This window comes from Podarcis liolepis, assembly GCF_965112155.1.
Source record: "Podarcis liolepis genome assembly, chromosome: 5".
Classification (NCBI taxonomy): Eukaryota; Metazoa; Chordata; class Lepidosauria; order Squamata; family Lacertidae; genus Podarcis; species Podarcis liolepis.
In genome coordinates, this window is record NC_139556.1 from 57,528,227 (window position 1) to 57,552,250 (window position 24,024).

Consider the following 24,024-nt stretch of genomic DNA (forward strand, 5'->3'; position numbering starts at 1 on the left):
TGTCCTTTTCATTGAAAATCCCTTATTATTCAAACCAATATTAACCAATATTAGCAGTAGTATTATCCGGTGGAATGTTAAAAATGCAAAATTAATTGCTACAAACATCATGAGATATGATCAAACAGTAATTTAGATAGCACTGAGCCAATGGTTAAGGAATTCTGACGAAAGTCTACATGCACACTGGAAGACTGAGCAACAATGAATAGTGTTTCCATTACTAGGATGAATGTTGCTTCTTAAAATAAATTGGTAGGCAGATAGGAAAATGATGTGTGAATTGCTATTATTTCTGCACTGAAGAGGTGTTAATACCTGGAATTTTTCCTTTAACATCTCTTAACTTGTGTACAATTTATGAGGCTAATAAATCCAGTAACTTAAATAATTGGCTAGATTTGAAGCATATGTCTTGCGTTGGGAGATTTTATTAATGAAGAATTACCATTGCTCCCTGGCTCATTAAGCAGCCATATTGTGAACTCTATTTACCAAAGTTCCTCAGCGCTGGAATGGTCAGTTCTGAGTACATCGAGAAGAATTCTAGAGAGTCCATACCTTGAGACTGAGGCAACCATCCCTCTTAAAGCCCCAAAGGGGATGGACTAGGAATTTGTTCTAAATAGATTTCTATATGGAATTATTTGCATTGTTGTACATGTCTATTTATGTGCTGGTTACTTTAGGATACCTGAAGTCTATATGTGTATGATATTAAAATTATTTATTTATTTATTTATTTATTTATTTATACATACCCCGCCCATCTGGCTGGGTTTCCCCAGCCACTCTGGGCGGCTTCCAACCAAATATTAAAAACACAATACAAAATTAAACATTAAAAACTTCCCTACAGGGCTGCCTTCAGATGTCTTTTAAAAGTAAGATAGTTGCTTATTTCCTTGACATCTGATGGGAGGTATTCCACAGGGCGGGTGCCACCACCGAGAAGGCCCTCTGCCTGGTTCCCTGTAACTTGGCTTCTCGCAGTGAGGGAACCGCCAGAAGGCCCTCAGCGCTGGATCTCAGTGTCCGGGCTGAACGATGGGGGTGGAGACGCTCCTTCAGGTATACAGGACCAAGGCTGTTTAGGGCTTTAAAGGTCAGCACCAACACTTTGAATAGTGCATTGAGTAATGCATATAACTGGGACCCCAACAATAATACATGAGGATTCTTAGTAATTTTAGCAGAGCTAGTAAGAAATGAGTAGCTTTATGCTAAGGTGAAGCATAATTAGAATTAGGGTGGTGGAACAGTGTTGATAAGTTTCATATGGATATTTTTTTAGAAAAATCTATCCCTACCATAGTGTGACCAGATGCAAAAGAAGACAAGGTTCTTGCACAGTTCATAGTTTTATAGAAAATTTTGTGTGTGCATGAAATTATACATGGTACGTGAAAAGTGGATAAAGAAAACTTTTTCTTCTTTTCTCATAACACTAAAACTTGTGGACATCCAGCAAAGTTGAATGCTAGGAGAACAGACAAAAGAAATTACTTCTTCATACCTTTTTGTGTGTTCTTGGATTTGAGAATTTCAATGGGAACATAAGAAATATATATACCTGTTCAACAGAACTATTAAAGGTGCAGGAGTGCTGTCATCTTTTCCACCCCCAACCACTTCTATCACTTGGCAGAGTAAGTTTGCAAAAGGGTGAAGGATTAGCAGCAAGGAATGCGAACAAGAAGCAATGGGTGCTGCTTTGGGGAAAGTCATTACAACAATCTGAATCTTGGGGTGCCTGGGTTTCTGGATTCTGAGAAAACACGCTGAAAGCACGTGGACACAAAAGCTATCCTAGTCTATCATATGAAACAGAAGATGATCTGATTTGACTTCAGAACACTGAGCAGGTCACGATGACTGATGAGTACTCAGCCAGAGAAATTTAAAAAGAAAAGATTCCCCGTAGATGTGACAGGACAAAACTGTAGCTATGGTGATGCGCCTGCCTTAAGATACCTGGCAGAAAAATAAACATCAGTCCTGAACCTGGTGACCTGACAACAGATGGAAAAAATAATAGTAAAAATACTAACGGCAAAATGCACATTCAGATTGATATATAGCAGGTGACCAAAACGGCACTTTGAAAAAGATCAAATGTAATAGTTCCAAAGATTTCCCCTTACACAGCTCTGATGCTGCCATTTAGTTATCTACTATGGCAATCTGTCTCTGACAACACACAAGAGATAACGGCATCTGTTCCCTTCCCACAAAGTGAATCAACATGATGATTACTTTAGTTTAAAAAAAAAAAAATTATAACAAATGACCCTGGATTCTCTCTGCAGGAGCACAGAGAACATCACATGGAAAACAGTGACATCACTCTGGTTGCTACGCACGCCAAGCAAACGCTTAGTTTTTTTCTATTTGCCTCACGCTCTTTGCATATCCTTATTAGTGACTTTGAACTCTTGGCTTTTTGTATATTGTTCCAACCCCAGCTGTGAATGCTAAAATTTGCTAAACTTAAAAGGTAGCAAATAGAACCAAGGGCTGAAAGGAAGCAACAGAAACTGAGTTCAGTTCTTGTACTTCTGCTACTCCATGAAGCCTCTAATCTTTTGTGCAAACCATAAGCTAGAAAACAATTGCAGCCTTGGGTTGTGTCCAACTAAGACATGTTCAAAGTAGACCCCTTGACATTAATGAACATAAGTGATGTCCATTTATTTCAAAGGGCCTACTATGGGAAGGAGTACCCTGTTCTTAATGGAGTCATTCTGGGTTCAAACTAACATGAGGCCAAGTTGAAAAGTTATTTGCATAAAGAAGTAGACACATTGTCTGAAGAAACTGGAACACATGCTCTACAATTATAGCTTCAGACCATATTACAGGTAAGGCTTAAAATGGCAGATGCTTAAGTCAGTCTATACTCTATAGTATAAATGGGAAGTCGACATTATTCTCAGAATTTCTGTCCCCACAGAGGTTTATGTGGCAACTGCATTGTATCACTTTTGTCACATGCTGAAGATGAACCTCTTGACCCCAGCCTTTCACACACACACACACACACACAATTCTCTCCTGTGTGAGCAGAGCTTTTTCATTATTTTTTTTACTGTACTTAGCTACCTGTTCCAAAATAGCTTCCTTACCTTTCTCTTATTCGTAGGACTGACGTAAAGGTAACTCAGCACTGTTTTCAATCCCACCTTGTCGTTTAGCTTTTCATAAGTAGTCCCATAATCTGTGGACCTGGAATAAAGAGAAAATGCATTGAGTTACTCTTTAGGACTTTGGCAATACTCCTGATCCATAAATGGAATGTTTGGCATCGAGCATCAATTGGGTGCTTTGTCAACAAGTTTGTGGCTGGTATTTTATTTAATCAGTTACTCTTTTTCATGTATCTAAGCATAATGATAGCTAGTATCAAGACTGCATTACAAACTATTTATTTATATTGCTGAAAAGATACATTATTGTATTAGTTTGAATTTTCTCCTTGAAACTTTTTGTTCATTTAATATTGGTGTTCTTAGACGCAGAATACTTAGACTGGTTAGGTCACTAGGCAGACCCTGTACAGTGAGTTTTCTTTGCGTAAACCAACTGATAAATGATAAGCTGGTTCTGAATCTGCTTTAAAGATTGAAAGCACATCACTTCACCCAAATAATACTGGGAACTGTTGTTTGTTAAGGGTGCTGGGCGCCGCAGCTTTGTAAGGGGGTAAACCACAGTTCCCATGATTGTTTTTAGTAAGCTATGTGCTTAAAATGTGCTTTAAATGTATGGTATCTATGCAGCCTCAATGTAGTCTTTGGGCTGCAAACAGAAAAACCTGAGCATAGGCTCATCCATTATCCCTGGTTGTGATGTCACTCAAGCAGGCTGTTTCCTCTCCCCCATATTCCCAACTTAGCAGGTGTCATAGGCACTTCAAGCATAATGCATGATGCTATGATTCATGGTCTCTTTCCTGACACAGAAGGGGGAGGAATGTATGCATCTCATCAGTGCACATGTAAGCCTCCATGTGGAATATCTCATGTGTTCTTTGAGAAAATGGGGGCAGCTGCCCTCTTCTCCATTGCACATGGTAGACTGAACCAAGTCATATATTAACTGGTTTGAAGATTTGGGGCTGTTGTTACCAACATCATCTCACAGAAGAGTAGCCATTTTTACTGTCTTCGCTTTCCATACGATGTCAAATTTTACTGGATGTCGCTTTCGATATGGTCCTCACTTTTAAAAGTATGTCGTGATAAAATTGTATGAATAACAACATGAGACTCACTACACACACAGAAATGTTCACTCACAGACACCTTCAGACAGCACATTCCTAAAGAGCAAGGACCATCGCTTAAAACAAATATAGGATATGCATCAAAGATTGTGAAGCAAAGGAAACATGAAATCAGAGGTTGAGATAAATCTGAAGGTCAAAAGTGGCAGAGACCAAAATCACCCCCACAGATCAGTCAAATTTATATCTCTAGTATATTAAGATTAAAGTAGCTGCCTCAGTGCCAGGCATTTTTTCCCCCTTTCTGGGAAGAGAGGTATTGGTTCCTATGCTAGCAAAGCCTAAAAGATACAACAGATGATCTGGAGGTGGCATTTGCAAGTGTAGATTACATCTCCAAGAGCTTCCTCCTTTATACCTTATCTCTTTTCCACCCTTCTTCTTTGAGAATACAAAGAGAAGTTTGCACTTGTAAATAAATAAACAAATAAAGCTGTAAACGTTGCAAATGCATCTTGAGGAATATATGTTCTCAATATTCTACAGTGGAGGTTGGTCCATTAAGGGGGTCCATTGGGGCACTGCTAGTCATGGGCAAATCTGTTAAATTCAGCTTCTCACTATTTCAGTGTTAAGTTCAGTTCTTCACATTTCCACAATCACTTGATTTTTTATTTTTTAAAGTCCTCATGAAAATTTGTCAACATTTTACTGTGAATACACACATTTTTGCAAGGCGAAATTTTATCCTAAAATAAAGGGGTTTTGTATCTTACTTTCACTCATTTATGCACAAACACTTCACCCTAGTATATGCACATTACTTGTCTGGAGAACTTCAATGGAAGATGGTTGTGTTTGTGATCACATATTGTTTCGGAAGTGCGAATTTTGTTACAAGCAAATTAATTTAAAAGTGAGTCAAAATTCTTCACCATCCTGAGACATGGCACCACCATCCTCAGTCTGCCCTTGGGCAGCCCCAACTTCCTGCCTTCTTTCTTACAACCAGTCCAAGGTATGGCACTGAAAGTGAGCTTCCTCTTCCTTTGTCTCAGTGTTACCATTGAAGAATGAAAGCAGGGAGGAAGATGAGGACAAAGATGAGGATCATTTTTCTCTGACTTTCTTTGGCTCTGGCACCATCTACTGTTGGCTTCTCTGCCTTCTGTCCTACCATTCCCAATGGGCACAAGCCGCCGCCACTCTCATTATCCAATATGGCGGGAAGCAAGAGGAATTATTGCAAAATACTTAGTTCACCAGAATTCCTGGATCACAAATGCACCCCCCTTTTTTTTTGATAGTCACTGCCATCACAGATGTGTCTGTCAGCCATTAACAACAATTGCCCAGTTTGCTCATTATGTTGATATATGACTGCATGTTTCGGGAAGATATGAGAGTGAACCAAAAGTGTAGCATCTGAAAAGGGAAGATTCTGGAGAATCTGTCATGGATGATTTATAGACAGATCACAGACTTCTGCTAGCTGAATTGTGGTTCAATATCTCTGTAATGTGTTTCTTAAAACCACTATACATCAGAATACTTGTTGGCATACTGTTTCACTACTTTCTGCTCCCATTTCTATGAGTTCCCAGATGACTCTACATTTCAGGGGTAACCAAAGAAGTGCCTTCCACATGTTGTGGGCCACAACAGCCCTCAGTTCCTTGCTCAATGGTCAGGGATGATAGGAACAGTAGACCAAAACATCTGGAGGGTATCTGGTTAGCTACCCCTGCCATATTTGTTTCACCGTCCTTGTTGCACTGTAGCAGACAGCAAGCATTAATGTTAATTTCTTGCTGCATTAGGCACACATAATTTAGGTACACATTGCTTGTTCAGGGAAAAGAAAAAAAGTTACACCCACTCTTCTAAGTCAGATTACAAGGTCAATTGATTGTGGGATCCATAAGATAGGAGGTATAAATCAATACCACTGACCAGCTCTGTGCTATCACGTCCTTTGCCAATTTCTGCAATTGGCTTTTAATCTTAAAATGGGCCAAGACAACTTGAGAAACCACAGATTTAAGAGCATTTGGTCAAGATCCAAAGCTCCTTCATATCTATCTTGGTACCAAGAGCAGGCTTATTGCTGACAAGTGACCTCCTCTTAAAGCAGGTCTTGGAATTAGAGTTCCCTGATGTATATAGCTGAATACTGGTAATGTTGGCGCAATTAAATGCACAGCAGGAGACATCCAGTACTTGCAGATTCATAGGGTCAGGCAGCTCTTAATGGATGAATATCCCTAAATGCTTTGTAATGGAAATAGCATGAGCACTAATGTAACTCCTAACCTAACCCCACCAGCAGGGCTTAGGCTCGGAAGCATCCAAACTCCTATTATCAAAGAGAAGAGGTATAGAAAGTCATTTAATAGTTGAGGTGTAGGTGTAGGTATGTGTGAGAGAGAGCCAATGAGTGATAATGCTAATTTACAGTGCTAAACTGGAAAGGGTGGTGCATTTTGCAAAAAAAATAATAATTGGGGGGGGGGGAGGGAATCACATATATGCTTCCTGAAAAACTGTTCCCCTTTCCATTATGTTCAAATGTCCAGAAAGCCTGTTAAATAGGGCAACAATGATTCCCCATTGAGAGTGAAGGCATAGATCATTGCCCTCACTCAGATTTGACTTTCCAATGCATCATCATCTAGGGATCAATGGAAAATTAAACAAATATATACCCCATTCATTTTACATTTATTTTATCGTTAAGTGAATATGAAAACAAAAATGAATGTGAAAAACAATGGTGGGTGCATTAGTTTTTATGTGTCACACTGGCTTTGAGTTTTGCCCTTCCTTTTGTTCAGTCTACCTGAAATTGGAAACCATGATGTCACAAGGGAGCCATACCATTCCTGCTAATTTCATTATCCAATAAAGTGATCCTGCTAGTGCAAGGATTTCCACTTGCACAAAAGAATTTCCCCGCCCATCGTCCAGACCCTCCCCAAATCTGCTCCAGAGGGTTGGGGCTGCAACACCAAAAATGATTGCCCACAAAAAAAAAATAGTCCATGCCTACGAGCGTGCAACCCTAGAGTCGGTCACGACTGGCCCGTACGGGCAGGGGTACCTTTACCTTTATTTATTCCAAAATGTTTTCAAACAAATAATATAATAATCAGCTTATAATTTCCCCAGCAGTTATGTTTACTTCTGAAAATACGCCATACTTACAGGCTTGTTATCCACTAATGGTCCTCATTCTTTACCCATTTATTCATAATATTTCTCACTCTTTTAAGGAAAAGGTAGCAGGAAAGTCTGGCTCTTAGTAACTTTAATCGGACATAGATCTTTTCTACTGGAATATTGGCCAGCTCCAGCCTTACAAAAATGGCCTGTGGGGACCTAGAGAAAAACCTAACACTTCCACTATCCTCTTTCATCTTAGCATCTTGCAATATTTAACAAGTACTTTTTACAATGCAGAAATGGAAATATAAGCAAACCTGATGCACAGACTGGGTTTCAGTATTTATTATTATCATTGCATTCATTTGTTGCTTTCGAAAACTAAAAAGAAGTTTCACACAACGTAACAGATACATCTTCAGCCCCCAAACACCTCAGACACTTTGATTAGTTAGGGACTTGATATTAATTATGATCATATTAATTCTGTCTGCATCACACCCCATCATGCTGCTACTGTTTTCTCCAGGTATCAAATGTTTTTTAAAAAAAGAAATGCAAAGGGAATAAACTACACGTGAATAGAATTGTGAAAGATTTCAAAACATGTTTTTAAAGGCCACAGAGATATGTGTGTATCTTTCCAATATCACAAAATAGTTTTAGAAAAGGGCTAACAGCTCAAATAGGTGGCTGATCTATTTTCATAGTAGAATTAGGAGCAGTTATTCTGGCCAGGCAATAGTGCTTATAATTTCCACTTTCTGGTATACAGTTGTTCCTCTCTCATTCTCACCACACACCCCAAATGCTTCCAAACTTTGATGAAATGCTGTTTTACTGTTTTTATTATTTCTAAGGTAAATTCTAATACTTACCTAAACCTTTCAAGTCTTTTGAGGAAAGGTTGAAGGGGTTGGATATGCTTAGCCAAGAAGTAATACAACCATCTCCAAGCATTTGAAGAGTTGTCACATAGATGAGGGAGCAAATCTGTTTTTGTTGCTCCAGAGGATAGGATGTGATTGAATGGGTTCAAATTACAAGTGAAAGTATTTGGATTAAATGTTAGCAAGAATGCCCTGAACGTGCAAGCTGTTCAACAATGGAGCAGACCGCTTTGGAAACTGGCGGACTCTCCTTTGTTTAAGGTTTTTAAGCAGAAGCTAGATGGCCACCTATCAGAGATGCTGCAGTAGGGAATTCTCTGCACCCAAGGGGATAGGGCTGGGTGACCTTTGAGGGACCATGCTGGCCACATGACCCAGAAGCTGTACGCCGGCTTCCTCAGCCAATAAAGCGAGATGAGCGCCGCAACCTCAGAGTCAGTCACAGCTGGACCTAATGGTCAGGGGTCCTTTTACCTTTACCTTTTACAACTCTATGATTCTCTTTTATGAAAATAAAAGAAATAGAGATTAGGTATCAGTAAAGGCTTCTTATTAATAAATGCCTATAGGGGATACTAATCCAAAATAGCCCTTGAATGGAAATGCAAAAAATAAAAATAGAAAACCCACATGCACACAACTTATAGCTGAATGTATAAGCTTGATTAAAAAGGAAAGGAAAGGGGGATTGAGCCTGCTGTGGGAATTGCACACATTTAAAAAAGTGACACAGGAGACCTTTGTAAAAACAAATAAATCAAGCTGCCCTTAATTATAATGGCACCCAATTCTTCCAAAGCCCTATCAGGAAATGAGCACTAACAAATTAAAAGACAGTAAACTTTCTCCCGGTACCTTGTAGCAATGAAATTGCAAGAGGCATGAAAATTTCCAGTTTGTTTCAGCTGCCCTTACGGGCTATGAAACAGTTGAACCACAATGCACCAGTCCGGTCCATCCCAAATCCATTAGAGACTGGCTAACATATGGTTTACACATCATGAACATTGTAGCAAAAGCAGCACCTATGGAAATCAAGGCTTATTGCTTTCATTGTAAGTGAAGGACTCCCCACATATCCTACACTAAAAGGGATCCGAGTAGTAACACCACCTTATTTTGCAATCTTGCAAATGAAGAGGAAAGTGAGGAGAAAGAGTTAGGAAAAAAACAGAAAAAGGCAGAGCTCCAAATCATCAAAAGGGAACTCCTAATCTGCAGGGAGATATTTTATGCATTGGGTTTTGGTTGTTTTACACCTTTTGCTATTTTACTCTCTGCTGCTCATAGACTTTTTTATTTTTTCCCTTTTTTAACTTCTAGTTTTGTTTTCTATCTTTAATTGTTGTGAGTCCCCTTGCATAGAAAGGTGGGTATAAGTTTTAAAGCAAATATATGAATACCATGTTCTTAGCATAGCCTTCCATTTATCTGTTCCAAGACTTCACTTTTGCAAGGGCACTGAAGGTCAGCAACAGGCCTTTCAATGTTTGTGTCCTGAGCCAGGGAAATGAGTGTTGTAAAAGATGCATCAGTCTCTCGGGACAGTGTAGTGTACATGCAGGAAATTATGAATTGCTCGCTGAGATAGATGCCTTTGTGTGTCTTTGCTCGTATTTTCTATCTCTCCTCTGTCTTTTTTATGATCTCAGGGTTCGTTTTTTTATAAAAACCCATGGCTCTAGGTGTTCTATATCTGTCTCCAATGTGCCACGGCTACAGTTGCCAGCTTGCAACCCCAGAGGTTTTTAATTCCTTAATGCAGCAGAAGCCAAGGCAGCCATAATTTCTCCCATTCATTTATCTCCAAAGCTGGCCATCTGCCTGCTCCTGCATCTTCTGTGCAACACACCTGGAAACCTCCCCCATCCCTGTGTAGGGCAAAAATAAAACAGCATGGGGTTGGGAGATGTGGAGGGGAAACTCACTGAGGATTGATCACCTGTTGCATGACACTTTGGGGAGCAGTTTAGCAATCTTGGCCACATGCTAGATCCACATATAATAATTTGCTACAACCACAATCTGTATAATTGGCCATAATGCTCTAGCCTGATACAATTGATGTTAATAGGATTTGTGAATACTGCTTTGGCTATGCTGCTTGATATCTCAGTTCAGAATCCTGAAAGTTGGTAAGAAGAATGTTTCTCTCCTGGCAAAAGTCACTCCAACTTAGGTGCTCTGCTTTGAAGGTGACAACCTAGTTAGGCCCTGTTTGCACTATACATATAAAGCAGTATCATACCACATTTTAAACAGCCATGGCTTCCCCCAATTACTGAGGGACGTGGGTGGCGCTGTGGTCTAAACCACTGAGCTTCTTGGGCTTGCTGATCAGAAGGTCGGCAGTTCCAATCCCCACAACGGGGTGAGCTCCCGTTGCTCGGTCCCAGCTCCTGCCAACCTAGCACTTCGAAAGTACGCCAGTGCAAGTAAATAAATAGGTACTGCTGCAGCGGGAAGGTAAACAGTGTTTCTGTGCGCTCTGGCACTCGTCCTGGTCCTCCGTGCACCAGTAGCGGTTTAGTCATGCTGGCCACATGACCCGGAAAGCTGTCTGTGGACAAACGCCAGCTCCCTCAGCCTGAAAGCAAGATGAGTGCCGCAACCCCATAGTCACCTTTGACTGGACTTAACCGTCCAGGGGTCCTTTACCTTTACCTAAATACTCCTGGAAACTGTAGCTTGTTATCTGCTACAATTCCCAGAGTTCCCTATGAAGAGGGATTGACTGTTAAACCACTGTCCGATAACTATAGCTGTGTGGAGAAAAGTGGTCTTTTGGCAACTCTCGCAACCTTAACAAGCTACAGTTTCCATTATTCTTCAGGAAAGCAAAGCAGTATGATACTACTTTACATTTATACTGCAGATGGGGCCTTAATCTGGCCTATGAATACCTAGCTACTCTTTTTACTCATGCAAGCAACATTAACATGTTATCCAATATCATACATATCCTTCATGGGACTTAAAATCAGCCTCTCAGGCTTGCTTGTGCCAAATTCTGAGGTGAGATAGGTGATGGCAGGAGACAGGTCCTTTCTTTTGTGTCACCCCAAGAAGTGTGGCTGGTGCCATGCTGTTCTTATTTGTTTGTCAGGTGCATTTTATTTGTCAGAGCCTTTTAAGTATCTGATATTTTATGCTGGCATTTTATTTTATTTTACTGCTTTGCTGTGACTGGTTTTATTGTGATTTTTATTGTGATTTTTATGCTTCACTGATTTTACTATTTTATTGTGAGCCACTCTGAGAGCATTGCTGAGGAACAGTCTATAAATAAAGTAAAAGAGCATTTGCATAATTTCTGATGCGTATTTTGGAGTATGCAAGAAACCAGTGGCCATTTCTCTCTCTCTCTCTCTCTCTCTCTCTCTCTCTCTCTCTCTCACACACACACACACACACACACAGAGCCATGTGACTATCCCAACCATATTGGCCAGGGCAACTGCAATGGTCTTTTCTACCTTATTGGTATGTTCCCCACCTCAACTCTTCCTTTCCTTTATATTAATTCAATCCTTGCCAAAATCTTAAAGTCTTTGGCAAACTGAATGTATATGTTTGTTTACATTATTATGAGAAAATTATGCCTCCTTTTCGATTAGAAGGATTTATTCCCCATGATCCTGATACCAATACATACCTTCAAAAACCTACAAAATTAAAAATTATCCATTTATTTATTAATTTTTAGTTAGACAAGTGAAACTTATTACACAGAGATATCGATCTATTACCAGAGAGAGGGAGTCAACATCTATTAAAAAAACAAAAAGAAAGGCCCATTTTAAGAGGAGGGACGCTTGGGGAATTTGATACTTGCAAATTCTGATATACACTGATCAAATGCACTAATGTCAGCACACTGTTATCCAATCAGATTTTATATTTCCTGGATGTTCCAAACCTGTTCTTGACTCAAATAAAGTATCACATTGCGCTTAAAAATGAATGTGTAGAGAACATATAGTTAGATATGTTGATATATTTCAGAGATGCATACTTTGATAAAAAATGCATTTTAAAAAGCTATTCAATTATATACTTAAACACATTTTTGTTGTGGAATGGACTTATATGTTAACATGTGAGAAGGTGGCGCAGACTGGAAATAGACCGATTTGTCCATCACTTCTTGAGATGTTGCAGTAACAAGCTAAACAGTGACTAGTTTGGCAAGGAAACAAATTTGAAAAAGCTTGTCCCTGGATTCCAGTTCTGCTGAATCATGCATCTGTCTAACCTGTCATCTCAGCTGTGAGCCTACAGTGATTTCCAAGCTGCTAATGCCTCGTCACTTTCATCAGGCCAAATCTCCCTTCAGTAGTGCTTTCTCTGTCATTTTTACAGAACCCGTTCAGAGCTTCATCTAACACAAAGCACCTTGGCTGGGAAAAATAAACTTGTCAGACACTGGAATCGATAAAATAGCCCAAACCTGAGAAGTCATTCCATCCCTGGCCAGCCCCCAAACAGGCAGCCTCGGGTCTGTAATGACAACTTGAAGAAAATGACACTCCCTCAGAGTGAGATGTCTTGGATTAGGGTGTTCACAACTGACAGACTATACTGTCTGGTTTCTAACCTCAACAACTAGAGGCCAGAGATGCCTGTCAGCTCTACAAAGAGCTCTTCTTATACCAACATAGGCTGCAAATTCACTAAATTGCCATAGAAGATGGAATGGTAAGTATAAGGTGTTTTCCGAGGATAGTGCATCAAATCTTATGGGGGATTTTGAGCTGTTTTTTAAAAAAATAAATAAATAATAGTGATAGCCAGGCTCAACAAGTTGAGTTTGTTTCAAATATGCGACAAGCTTTATGACTCCACATCTATGAAAAATGCAACTTCTTTAAGCCTTCTGCCAAGTTCATCCCAGCTCCCTCTGTTCTTCCCACCAATGCACCTCCAATCCAATCTCTAACACACCTTCTTTTTGGTCCGGTGTTGGAGATCAGGAAGGAGTCTTTCTCCCTCCCCCATCTGGCAAATGTGCTGCTGCTCCCATTTGTTTTTTCCAACATTTCTCCAAAAAGTCTCAGATAAAACCCATACTTTTCTTAGGGTTCTTTGAGGAACATGTAGGGGAACTGAATAACTCCCTTCACTAATTTTTAGCTTGAGTACAACGTAAGATTCACTGGTTTTTAGTGGCTTGCAAAAATTGCATTTGTATTTTGAGGAGAAAGCAGATCCTGAAATTTGCTTTGGAAGATTTGGAGGTGGAGGTGAATTCAGTTTTTTGTTTCACTGTTAGTTTTGGTGAGGAAAAATATGTTGGTTGTTGTTTAAAAAATAACAATAATTTAAATACTTATATTAAAATTTTTCTATGTATTAAATGCAGTAAAAAATAATAATACAGAAATAAAACTTTCTGCCAGGGAATGGGGGAAACAAAGGAATATTAAATAGGGGAAAGTAGTATATTAAACATATTTCAGAGAATATCATACTGTAAATGAAAGCTACTGTTCTCTCAATTATTCCACAGTAATTGACAATTTTTATAGTGAAATTTGGGCCTGAAAAGTTACCTAGTTTTGATTTCATTAGCTTGGTTGGCAGGGTTGCATACACAGCTACCATGAAGACCCCAAAGAATATAATCAGAGTTCTCAGATCCAAACAAAATATGCAGAGAGATTCCAATCTGCCCACTGCCCTCAAACCACTGCCTCCTTCCCACTGACCTTGGCAACAGGGAGAGGAGAGGGAGGAAGAGAAGAGAAGAGCCCTTCTGTGCTTATGTAGATTTAATTAAGTGCTCTTTTTTTCTTAAAAAAGGGGGGTGATACTTACCTCTTGAAAAAACTGCCATGTGTGCCAGCACACAATGGCTGCCTGGGCAGCAAAAAAAGGGGGTCACCTGAATTTGTAAAAGGAGGAAACTGCCCATTTAGAGGATATTTGAACATTATATATATATATATATATATATATATATATATATATATACACACACACACACACACACACACACACACACACACACACTACTTTCAGTGTCACAAGGGAAATTCCTGATGTTTCTTGAGTACGATTCCATCATCCCTGACCACTGGGCACACTGACTGGGGTTGATGGGACATTTGTAGGGCATCAGGCTTCCCATTCTGGTCCTACAGGGACCTCTGGCATCATGCATCATGGCACCTCTTGAGGCACCATTTAATCTGAAAGGCAATAGGATGTACAGGCAGATGCACCAGCTCCTGCCTCAAGTGCGTGGAGTTGTGCTTTGCTTTTCCCAAGCCGCATCCTGTCCCAACGAGCGATAACCAATATGTCTGTGATTCTGACATAAGGCAGCTGCATGTTAATATGTAGCCATGATTAATCAATCAACAAGCTATCGGTAAGATTTAACTGCAGAGCAGGGAGAATAGGGGTAAACCAAGGAGAACAATATGATGCCTTGCACATGTATATATTGCAAAGCTACTTGATGTTAAACATATTTTTGCAATAACCAGGGCAGCATAGTGAAGCTGTGACTGCTTTTATGAGTCAACAGTAATGTATGTTGAGGAGTGTTATCTGAAAGAATTATGTTTCTCTTCTACTTCATGCATAAAGTAATAATGGAGACCAAGGAAGTAAATAATGACTGGGGAATTTTGCTGCAAGTTATTATCTTGCAAAGATATTGTGCAGAATACTTCCAAGATTTTGTAAGTATTAATCCCTCTTCCTTGGCACAGACCAATAAAATGTGTCGTTTTTATAACATCCTATGTGATTACACTTAGTGGCATTCTTGCTGCTGGGAGAAAGAAAAAGATGAATGGAAATGGGATCTTTGTTTTAATGGCACCATCAATAATTGCCCGCACCAAACTAATGACTGCGTTGTAACCTAATGAGGAAAGCATAGAGTCCGGGATCTGTGCAATATCATGTATGGCCAAACAGCCTCTAGACACAATTGTGTGTCACATACTTTCTGAATCATCTATCACAGACAACAAATGAAAAGTTGCTTAAGAACTAGGACTTCCATCTAAACACCATAGCTGAGGATGAGCTGGTGAAGAAGCAGGAGAAACAAAAGATGTAGAGGTTGGATAGTTCCTGAAAGCTATCTAGGCCTTTAGTGTTTCAGCAGGACACTAAATATTGTGGCTTCTGTTTAACACAGCAAAATGTTCTAACTGCTACCTTGACTCATCCCTACCAAAGCAAGCTGACCCCTATTCTCCCTGCACTGCAGTTAAATCTATCAGACTTTTAGAAGACATCTGAAGCCCTGTTTAGGGAAGCTTTTAATGTTTGATGGATTACTGTATTTTAATATTTTGTTGGAAGCCACCCAGAGTGGCTGAGGAAGCCCAGCCAGATGGGTGGGGTATAAATTATTTATTTATTTTTATTTTTATTTTTATTTTTATTCCACCCCTTCTTAACCAACATAAAATATCCCTGAATTATAACTGTATATCCATCCAGTACCTTGTCACTGTGATCTCCGTGTTGTTACCTGACATTCTTTCCTAAATTTATATGATATACCAGATGCTATTGTTTTCCATCTCTTTGACACTGACTCCATTTCTGGGCAGGCAAAGAAAATGAAGGTTTATGTTCTCTTAAAAGGAAAAACAAAAAACAGAACTGCATCCTTGCCTGCTGACCTGATCAGTAAGATTATTGTTCTTTGAACACATAAATATGACATTCCAGTCTTGAATTATGTGTGAAGGTTAAACTATGATGACTACAATGAATTTCTACAATACCAAAATAATAAAATGTGATGGCAGGCATTTAGATGCCTAAAGAAGACAGGAATGGATTGAAGTTTTATTAAAACTGTGAAACTAAACTAACAACATGCTTAAAACATACTAAGCATTTAACTGGGGGGGCCAAATCTTTGCATTGACTGCAAATAATATAAATAGTAAATAAACACAAATAAGAAGATAGGGAAAGGAAATAATGTGTATGAAGTAGGTAGATTCATATTCCTTACAGTGCAATCCCAAGGAGGTCTGGGAAATATCTGATTATCAACATCACAACATATCACCACCTAAACATTCTGATATATATATATTACACTGTCTGAAGTAAGGATGGAGCCATATAGAAGTACTGGCTGGCTTCACAGTTTTTCCCACATTGTGATTTTTGCATAGTACACACATACATCATGATTTGCAATATATTGCCAGGTCAAAAACTATGAAACTGATATAACGATCTAGACTTCAAACCAGTTTTGGATATAGGATATAGCGATATATTGCCCAGCCCTAGTCCCAAGGGAGGCTAGGGGAATAGGAAGATCTATGTATCTTCCTTGTGTGGAATTTTCTGTAAACCAAATCACACATACACTTCTAATGCGGGGAGGTTAGTTGTACCATGGACTGCCATAGGTGGAAGGCCCAGTATTGGGGCCTCTCCAAAAAAGGCCATCTTTGCCCTGCTTCTCCTTGCCCATCAAATGCTCCATTTTGGGACCTGATGCCAGAAACAGTACTGGTGGTAAAGCTAATCCCTTGGAGCTTCCCATAGATGTAGTGGAGGCCTCTATGATGAATCTGTATCTTTGCTGGCAATGATTTTCTTCACTGGTGGAAAGGCACTTCCACCCCTACAGCAAGCAGATGGGGACTTTGGATTGCTCTGTCCTGTTCCACTGATGAGCCAGTATCATGGTTCATCCACCATCTGGGATGTAAGTGTTGCTGAGAGGTCAATCCTATACATGTTTACTCAGATGCAAACTCCATTTTCTTCAGTAGGACTTACTCTCAAACACGTGGGTAAGGATTGCAGCCTAAATTTTACTCTAAAATGCTTAAAACTAAGTGTGCAAGAGATAAAGCTGACATCAACAGATCCAGAATGTTGAATTTGAAATAAGGGGGAGGAATAGACTTTGACTTGAGACAGCTGGTATCAGTGGATGGTCTATCAAGTGGATGTTGGTCTTTTGTGGTAGGAACTCTTGACATCAGCAGTACGTTAACCATAATAAAATAACTGCAGTACATCAATGTCAAAGTATTCATCAAAGGGCAATCCACATTGATCTCTACCTCAAAATGATTGCAATAACTTCTTTTGTGGTTTAACTCTGACGTTATTATCATCTACATCAAATTATTTTGACTTCTGTCCAATATGGGCAGCTTTTCATAGCACAGACAATGTCGTGCGGATGGGGAGCCTTAAGTCCAGCAGTAAAACTCAATGGAATATTTGGAAGAAAAACAATTCAGCACTTTTTAACAACCTTTATAGTGCTATATGGGGGGGGGGGAGTCACAATGCTTATAACACAATGCTATGAACATTTTGTACTTGGCAAGTCCTGCTTGTGCACAACCTGACTCAGGTTAAACAAACAAATGAGCTGGTAGGACTTTACAAAGTTAATGGGAGAAGGCAGATCAACCTTAAAAAATGAAAGGGAACATGGATGTCTGTCACCATGAAAACCACTTCAGATGCAGAACAAGCTTGAATGGAACTTAATATTCACAATGAGCATTTCAGTTTGGACTTTAGATTTATTAAATACCCAAATATCCAGTTATAAATTTGTTTTCTCTTTTGGAAAGTCCCTTTTTCAAAAGGCACAGAAACACATATTTAGCGGTTGGTATCTATGTAAGGCATTTAATATAGCCTCATCATTTTTATTTCATTTTTCTTTCTGATGTTCAGATTGGTTAAAGCCATGAAGAGTAAACAACACATTGTCGAAAGTTTTGAAATAGCAAACTGCCATGTGGTAAAAATATGGCCAGCTTTGTTTGACTTAACAATTCCTAATTTGTGTTCTAGTTTAAAGGATGTGAATCAATATATTAATTTTTTTAAAATGAAGGTGGGCTGGTTTTAGTTCAAGTACTGGTCCACTTTGCAGAAATGGGGGCAGTGAGCAGAATACTGACATGCCTGATAAGCACAACAGAAGTTCATCCATATTAATATGGTTCCTTTGCTTCTACATGGGCATGGCAGAGCTTCCTGCAGTGCTATCCCCAGCACGGCTGTGAATTTCTAATGCAAATCAACTCTTGAGCAATATTTATATTACAATAATAACTTGGAAGAACTTGTTTAATATCAGAAGACTTAGTGGAGCAGATGAATAGCTCCAACACGATATCCATGGGATAGAAATTCAATTAAAAACTGCAAGTGGCGCAGGAGTGCTAGTTATTGTTCAACATGCACCAGAGGGCCTTTCCTGAAATACAGCTATTAGCGACGCTGGTTGAGAAATTCTGTTTTCCTTTATGGCAATCTGTTAGCTTATATAGAAGTTAAATTAATGAAGGGGGGTGGAGATGGTGCAATGCATTAAAAAGCCAAAGATGGTTCTTTTTCTATAATTATGGATTGGATGCATGATAATTAAGGAAATTAAGGAGGGGCCAAAATGATTGTAAAAATGAGGAACCAATCCTCTTTAAATGCTTATGATACAACTACTGCTTTCAATATAGCCCACAACCTGCCACATCCCAATTATAACTAGTTTATGCTTTATCATTCATTACTTCCATTTAAATGGGGCAGATTCTCATCTGGCTAACCTCATCCAAAAATACACAGACACACACCCCACTCACACACAAAAGCAAATCTCACGACAGCCAACCAAAGACAACCAACCACCCGCTAGGCCACCCCCAACCTCTCTCACCACCAAGGAAATACAACAAGTGAATAGTAAGAGAACCCATACAAGTGACACTGGCACAAAACCCCACATGTACACTAAATAGAAGAATAGAAGCATAACTACCCCACCCCACACCCCACCCCACCCCCTCTTTTCTTCCTAACATAACAATGTATGCAACACTAATGTCTCACAACAAATGAAACTGATCTGTAGAAAACACAACTTGAAAAAAAGAGACAAGGCATGTATTTTTGTAAATGACAAAATATTGAATAAAAATATATATTTTTTTAAAGGACTGCTTTTGTGAGTTAGCATCTTTACCACTAGGCAGCCCCTGAAATCCATCTGCACTCTTTTCCTCCCCTTACCTCTGGAAAATATAGTCTGGAACCAGTGGAGATTGCTGTATTAGCGCTAATGGAACACCGTCCAACCAGCCTCAGTTTCCCCCCAGCCAGCCTCCACATGCCTGCCTACTTATTTATAACCAGTCCAGGGTGTGGCATTGCCTGTCAGTTTCTTCTTTGCAGGTCTCAGTGTTGATCTTGTAAAACAGCAGTGACAAGGATGAGGCCACATCTAGAATTAGTTGGTTCTGCCTGTCATTGACTCTGGCTCCATCTACTATTGGCCTTCCTGCCTTCTGCCATGCCAGTTCCAATAGGCATGTGACACCACTGTCTGGAAACTGGAGTATGTCATCAACTGCAAGGGACCAAAAGTCTCTCCATCTCAATAAAAGAGCAGCTGCTATGGGTTGGCTTCTTTAATATCTGTTAGTCCCTGAGCTCTTTCCATTCCCTCCTCTGGAAGAAAGAACTCTGAACTCAGATTATGATATCAATTGCCAGGGACCAGAAGCCACAAACCCATCTACACATCTCTAAAATATTGCACCTTTTACACCTTTTCCATGGAATAATTTTAAGCTGCTCGGGAAGCAAGTATATAAATATAACAAAGAAATGTGCACACACAATTTATAATTGGTGGCACCACATATGCATGCTTTGTTATACAAATAAGGTACTGAATCAGCGCTGGGACTACAAAACCAGCCTGATTTTGTAAAGTATGTCTTGATGTGCTGAATGTTTGCACAGTCTAATCTCAAAGCACCTGTACATATTGAGCAGGAGGTAAGGCAGAATGAAATCATATTGATAGGTCTCTTTGATGTGGCAATTGGCTACTCCCCAGATCTATCAAATACATGCCAGAACCCACAGCTGTGACTGGCCTCACAGTGGTAATGGGCTGTCTATTTGCCACATCTATAAATAAAATTCCAATAGACTTCTCTCTAGATATCGTTCATAGGCCAATGTCACAAATGCATCCACATATTCAGGACAAGACCAAGACCAAATGGGAAAGAGTAAGCAATGGGATACAAAGCTGTTCTCTCTGTAAATTAAGGTGCATCCATGTATCACCATTTTTTCAGCGGACAGGTTGAGTTCAAATGTGGCACATTGTCACAAGCATTTTGCCCTGTGTACTGATCATGATTCTTAGTGCTAGTTGCTGCTTTTTTTCTGAGAACTATTAGCAAAAGTTTCTCCGTGCATCATATTAGATCTTCCTCCAAGCAGACACACAATAAATATGGAAATGCTACAAATGCAGGAAGTTGCCATACAAAGTCAGACACTGGGTCCATCTAATTCAGCATTGACTATACCAGAGGTGGAGAACCTCTTAGCCAAGAGCCAAATGCAGCCCTCAAGATTTCTCCACTCAGCAGTCAGGATTCTCCCCAAGTCACACCGACTCTCTTGGCTCTGCCACCATCAGTGCTTTTCCCTAGGTGGAATGTGCCCTTAAAATGTGTGTGTGTGTGTGTGTATGCATGTATGTATGTATGTATGTATGTATGTATTTAAATAAAATATTACCCATGCTTCATTAGTACCAATTCCAATGGCACAACATAATTTGTATTTAAAAAGCTATCAGTAAAATCAAAAGGGCAACCAAGATGATCAATGGTCTGGAAACCAAGCCTTATGAAGAATGGTTGAAGGAGCTGGGTATGTTAAGCCTGGAAAAGGGGAGACATAGAAGAGATATGATAGCCATCTTCAAGTATATTAAGGGCTGTCACATGGAAGATGGAGCAAGCTTGTTTTCTCCGGCTCTGGTGGGTAGGACTCAAGCCAATGGCTTCAAGTTACAAGAAAGGAAATTCTGACTAAATACCAGGAAGAACTTTCTGATGGCAAGAGCTATTCAACTGTGAAATGGACTCTCTTGGGAGGTTGTGGACTTTCCTTCACTGGAGGTTTTTAAGCAGAGGTTGGATGGCTTTCTGTCATGGATGCTTTAGTTGAGATACCTGCATTGCATGGGGTTGAACTAGATGGCCTTGGGATCCCTTCCAACTCCACGATTCTATGAAATTCTAAAAACAGAAACCAAACTAAAAACAGCTAAACAAAGAAGAAGGTGAAAAGTCATTCCCAGCCCTACCTGGAGATGACAGGATATGGACATGGATCTTTCTGCCTGAAAAGCCAGGTGATTTACCCTAGAACTATGGTCCTTCCCTATGAAACAACTATGTCATATCTGTGGAACATGGTTTTGTGAAGGATTATAGCCTAATATTATGATGCCATCACCAGTTTGTAGAGCAACATATGATCTTAAAAATTGGTCACTTTTTTCTATGTTCTCTTGCCATTCTTCTTCCTATTATTTAGCCCCAGGAACAAAATCCTTCTGAATGCATTACTCACATGCAGGGCAGTGATGCACAGCACAAGAAGTAGGAATGCACAACTTGTCCTGCCCTGAAATCCCCATGTTAAGAGTGGAATCTGAAGAAAACTTCCTAAGCATACCTCATGCTTGGGGTTTGTTCTTCAGATATCTGCACCCAATGTAGGTATCTTGTAGGGCCCATCCCTTCTGCTTGTTTAGAATGTGACTGCCCACCGCACAAGTAGCAGATGGAGCTATGATAATTTTTCCTAAAGCCAAAAGTATAGTGGTTGCTACTCTGATCCACTGTAAATTTTGTGGCAGACACAAGCACATAGCTAGAAAGAATATAAATGTTCTTCATCCTCTGTGGGATGGAAATAACCAGCTGTGCCAAATTTGTCTCGGTTTCATTTCTGTTCAGCAGCTGAGGAAGATCAAGAGTCTCTCAGGTAAACTTTCAAACTGCCCGCAGTCACAGTATTTATTGGATATTTATTAGCCCCTTTGCTAAAGTTATTAACTGAGAAGACATTGCTTTAGTTCAGAGAGTTTTAAAAAACAAAGAACAGCACAAACCATAAATATAAATGGGTGAAATAGAACATCAGCCGGGAGTTTAATTGAGAGTAAATAATTTGTTGCCATTCCTTACAAACACTCTTTCTAATACTTATATACTCAGTTCACTAAGTAGCACCGACATAGAAACAATGTTATCATGTCCTCTTCAGTTTTGACGGATTATGGCTATAGGTTAGAATAAGTTGGATGCATATTTTATCCATCATTTCAATGAAGCATCTTATTTAAAACTCACCAATAAAAGTTCCACGAACTGTCAGCTCCAGCATATCACAAGACTTGGACGCCAGTCTTGGCAAGCCTTAAAGCAAGATTGCAAATTTTGATCAACTAAAGACGTCTCTGATTAGCACATTGAGTTGTATCCAACTGCTGGACTAAAACAGCATGTGCATAGTCATATGGGAGGATTTCAATGTTGTGCTAAGGCAGGCTTCCTCAAACTCGGCCCTCCAGATGCTTTTGGCCTACAATTCCCACGTTCCCTAGCTAGCAGGACCAGTGGTCAGGGATGATGGGAATTGTAGCCTCAAAACAACTGGAGGGCAGAGTTTGAGGAAGCCTGAGCTAAGGAAACAGTTCCCTCAAGGCAAGCATTTTGGCTCCCCTCCTCTTTTCCATGCTGTTCTGGGGTTCTTATGACCACCACCCCACCCCATCCCACCCCATCAAATTAAGGAGGGTGCTTGAGGTATGGGGAAGGAAAGCAGGGAAAGCTCCCTCAGACCTCCAAGAGCAAAGGTGGCAATGGACCCATAGGACTGTTAGGATATTTCCCTTCCACCTTAAAGGGGAGCAGGCTTTGTGAGTCACAGAGTCTGCGTATTTCCTGTTCACAGGATGTTTATGTTTCCTATTGCTTTCGTTTTCTCTCTGTGTCTGGAGACACTGATGCAGGCAGTCATGTTTTTCTTTGTTCTGATCAACGCTGAATAAAACTTGTAAATAATGCTCTCTTGCGTGCAACTTCTGCTGTGAATTATCTGCTGATAGAGTGTGCATGAGCTCTGGAATGTGGCAAGCTATTTCTGGAAACTCGTGTCGCTAATTGCTGATACTGTATCTACGGGAGATCGATGGATCGTCCGGCAGCCGGCTTGGGGGCCATGATGGACTTTGTCTCCCTGGCAGTATCCCAACAAGGACATCTGGAAATGAGCCTTGTGTAGATGCAATGAAGCATTCTTGTCAGGAATCTCATTTGTAGGAAGGGTCTATTAGAAAAGAATGTGAGCCATGACCCAGCAGATGAATAGGAAAGGAAGCAGCCAGCAGTGTGGATATAAGCTTCTCCATTTCTCCTGGGCCTTACTGAGCATCTTTATCTAGCAAGCTGTCTTCTTCTAGAGCAGTGTTTCCCAACCGGTGTTCCGCGGCACACTAGTGTGCCGTGAGACACCGGCTGGTGTGCCGTGGGAGGGAGGCGGGCGAGTCGGGCGGCGAGACGCGGGGCGGCGGCGGCGAGCAGCGGCCGCCCAGCGCGGGGCTCTCGCCGTCTGCCTGTCTGGCTGCCTGCCTGACACGCAAACCCCCGGCGCAGGCGCCCCGCTTGTTGACACGGGAGGGGAGGGGGGAGAGGAAACGCTGCTGGTGTCGCTGCTCCTCGGCGGCGGCTCCTCCTCTCAGCCCGCCCTGCCTATATTTGCACCAATCCCCGCCCACTAAAGCATTCGCGCCTCCCAATGGGAAGCCTTGCCGGGCGGCGGGTGCTGCTGCCTGAGAGTTCTGAAGCCACGCCCACTTTCCCAGAGACTGGCGGTTCTGAGGGATCCAGGGCAGGGCCGGCG

General features: G+C 40.5%; 1 protein-coding gene across 1 annotated transcript in view; it reads right to left on the reverse strand.

Annotated features, from left to right (window-relative positions):
* SORCS3 (sortilin related VPS10 domain containing receptor 3) overlaps window positions 1-24,024 on the reverse strand; it is a 428,038-nt gene that overhangs the window by 233,977 nt on the left and 170,037 nt on the right. The window contains exon 3 of the mRNA XM_083504742.1: window positions 3,126-3,225. Coding sequence (XP_083360868.1) covers window positions 3,126-3,225 — 100 coding nt within the window. The remainder of the gene's footprint in view (window positions 1-3,125; window positions 3,226-24,024) is intronic.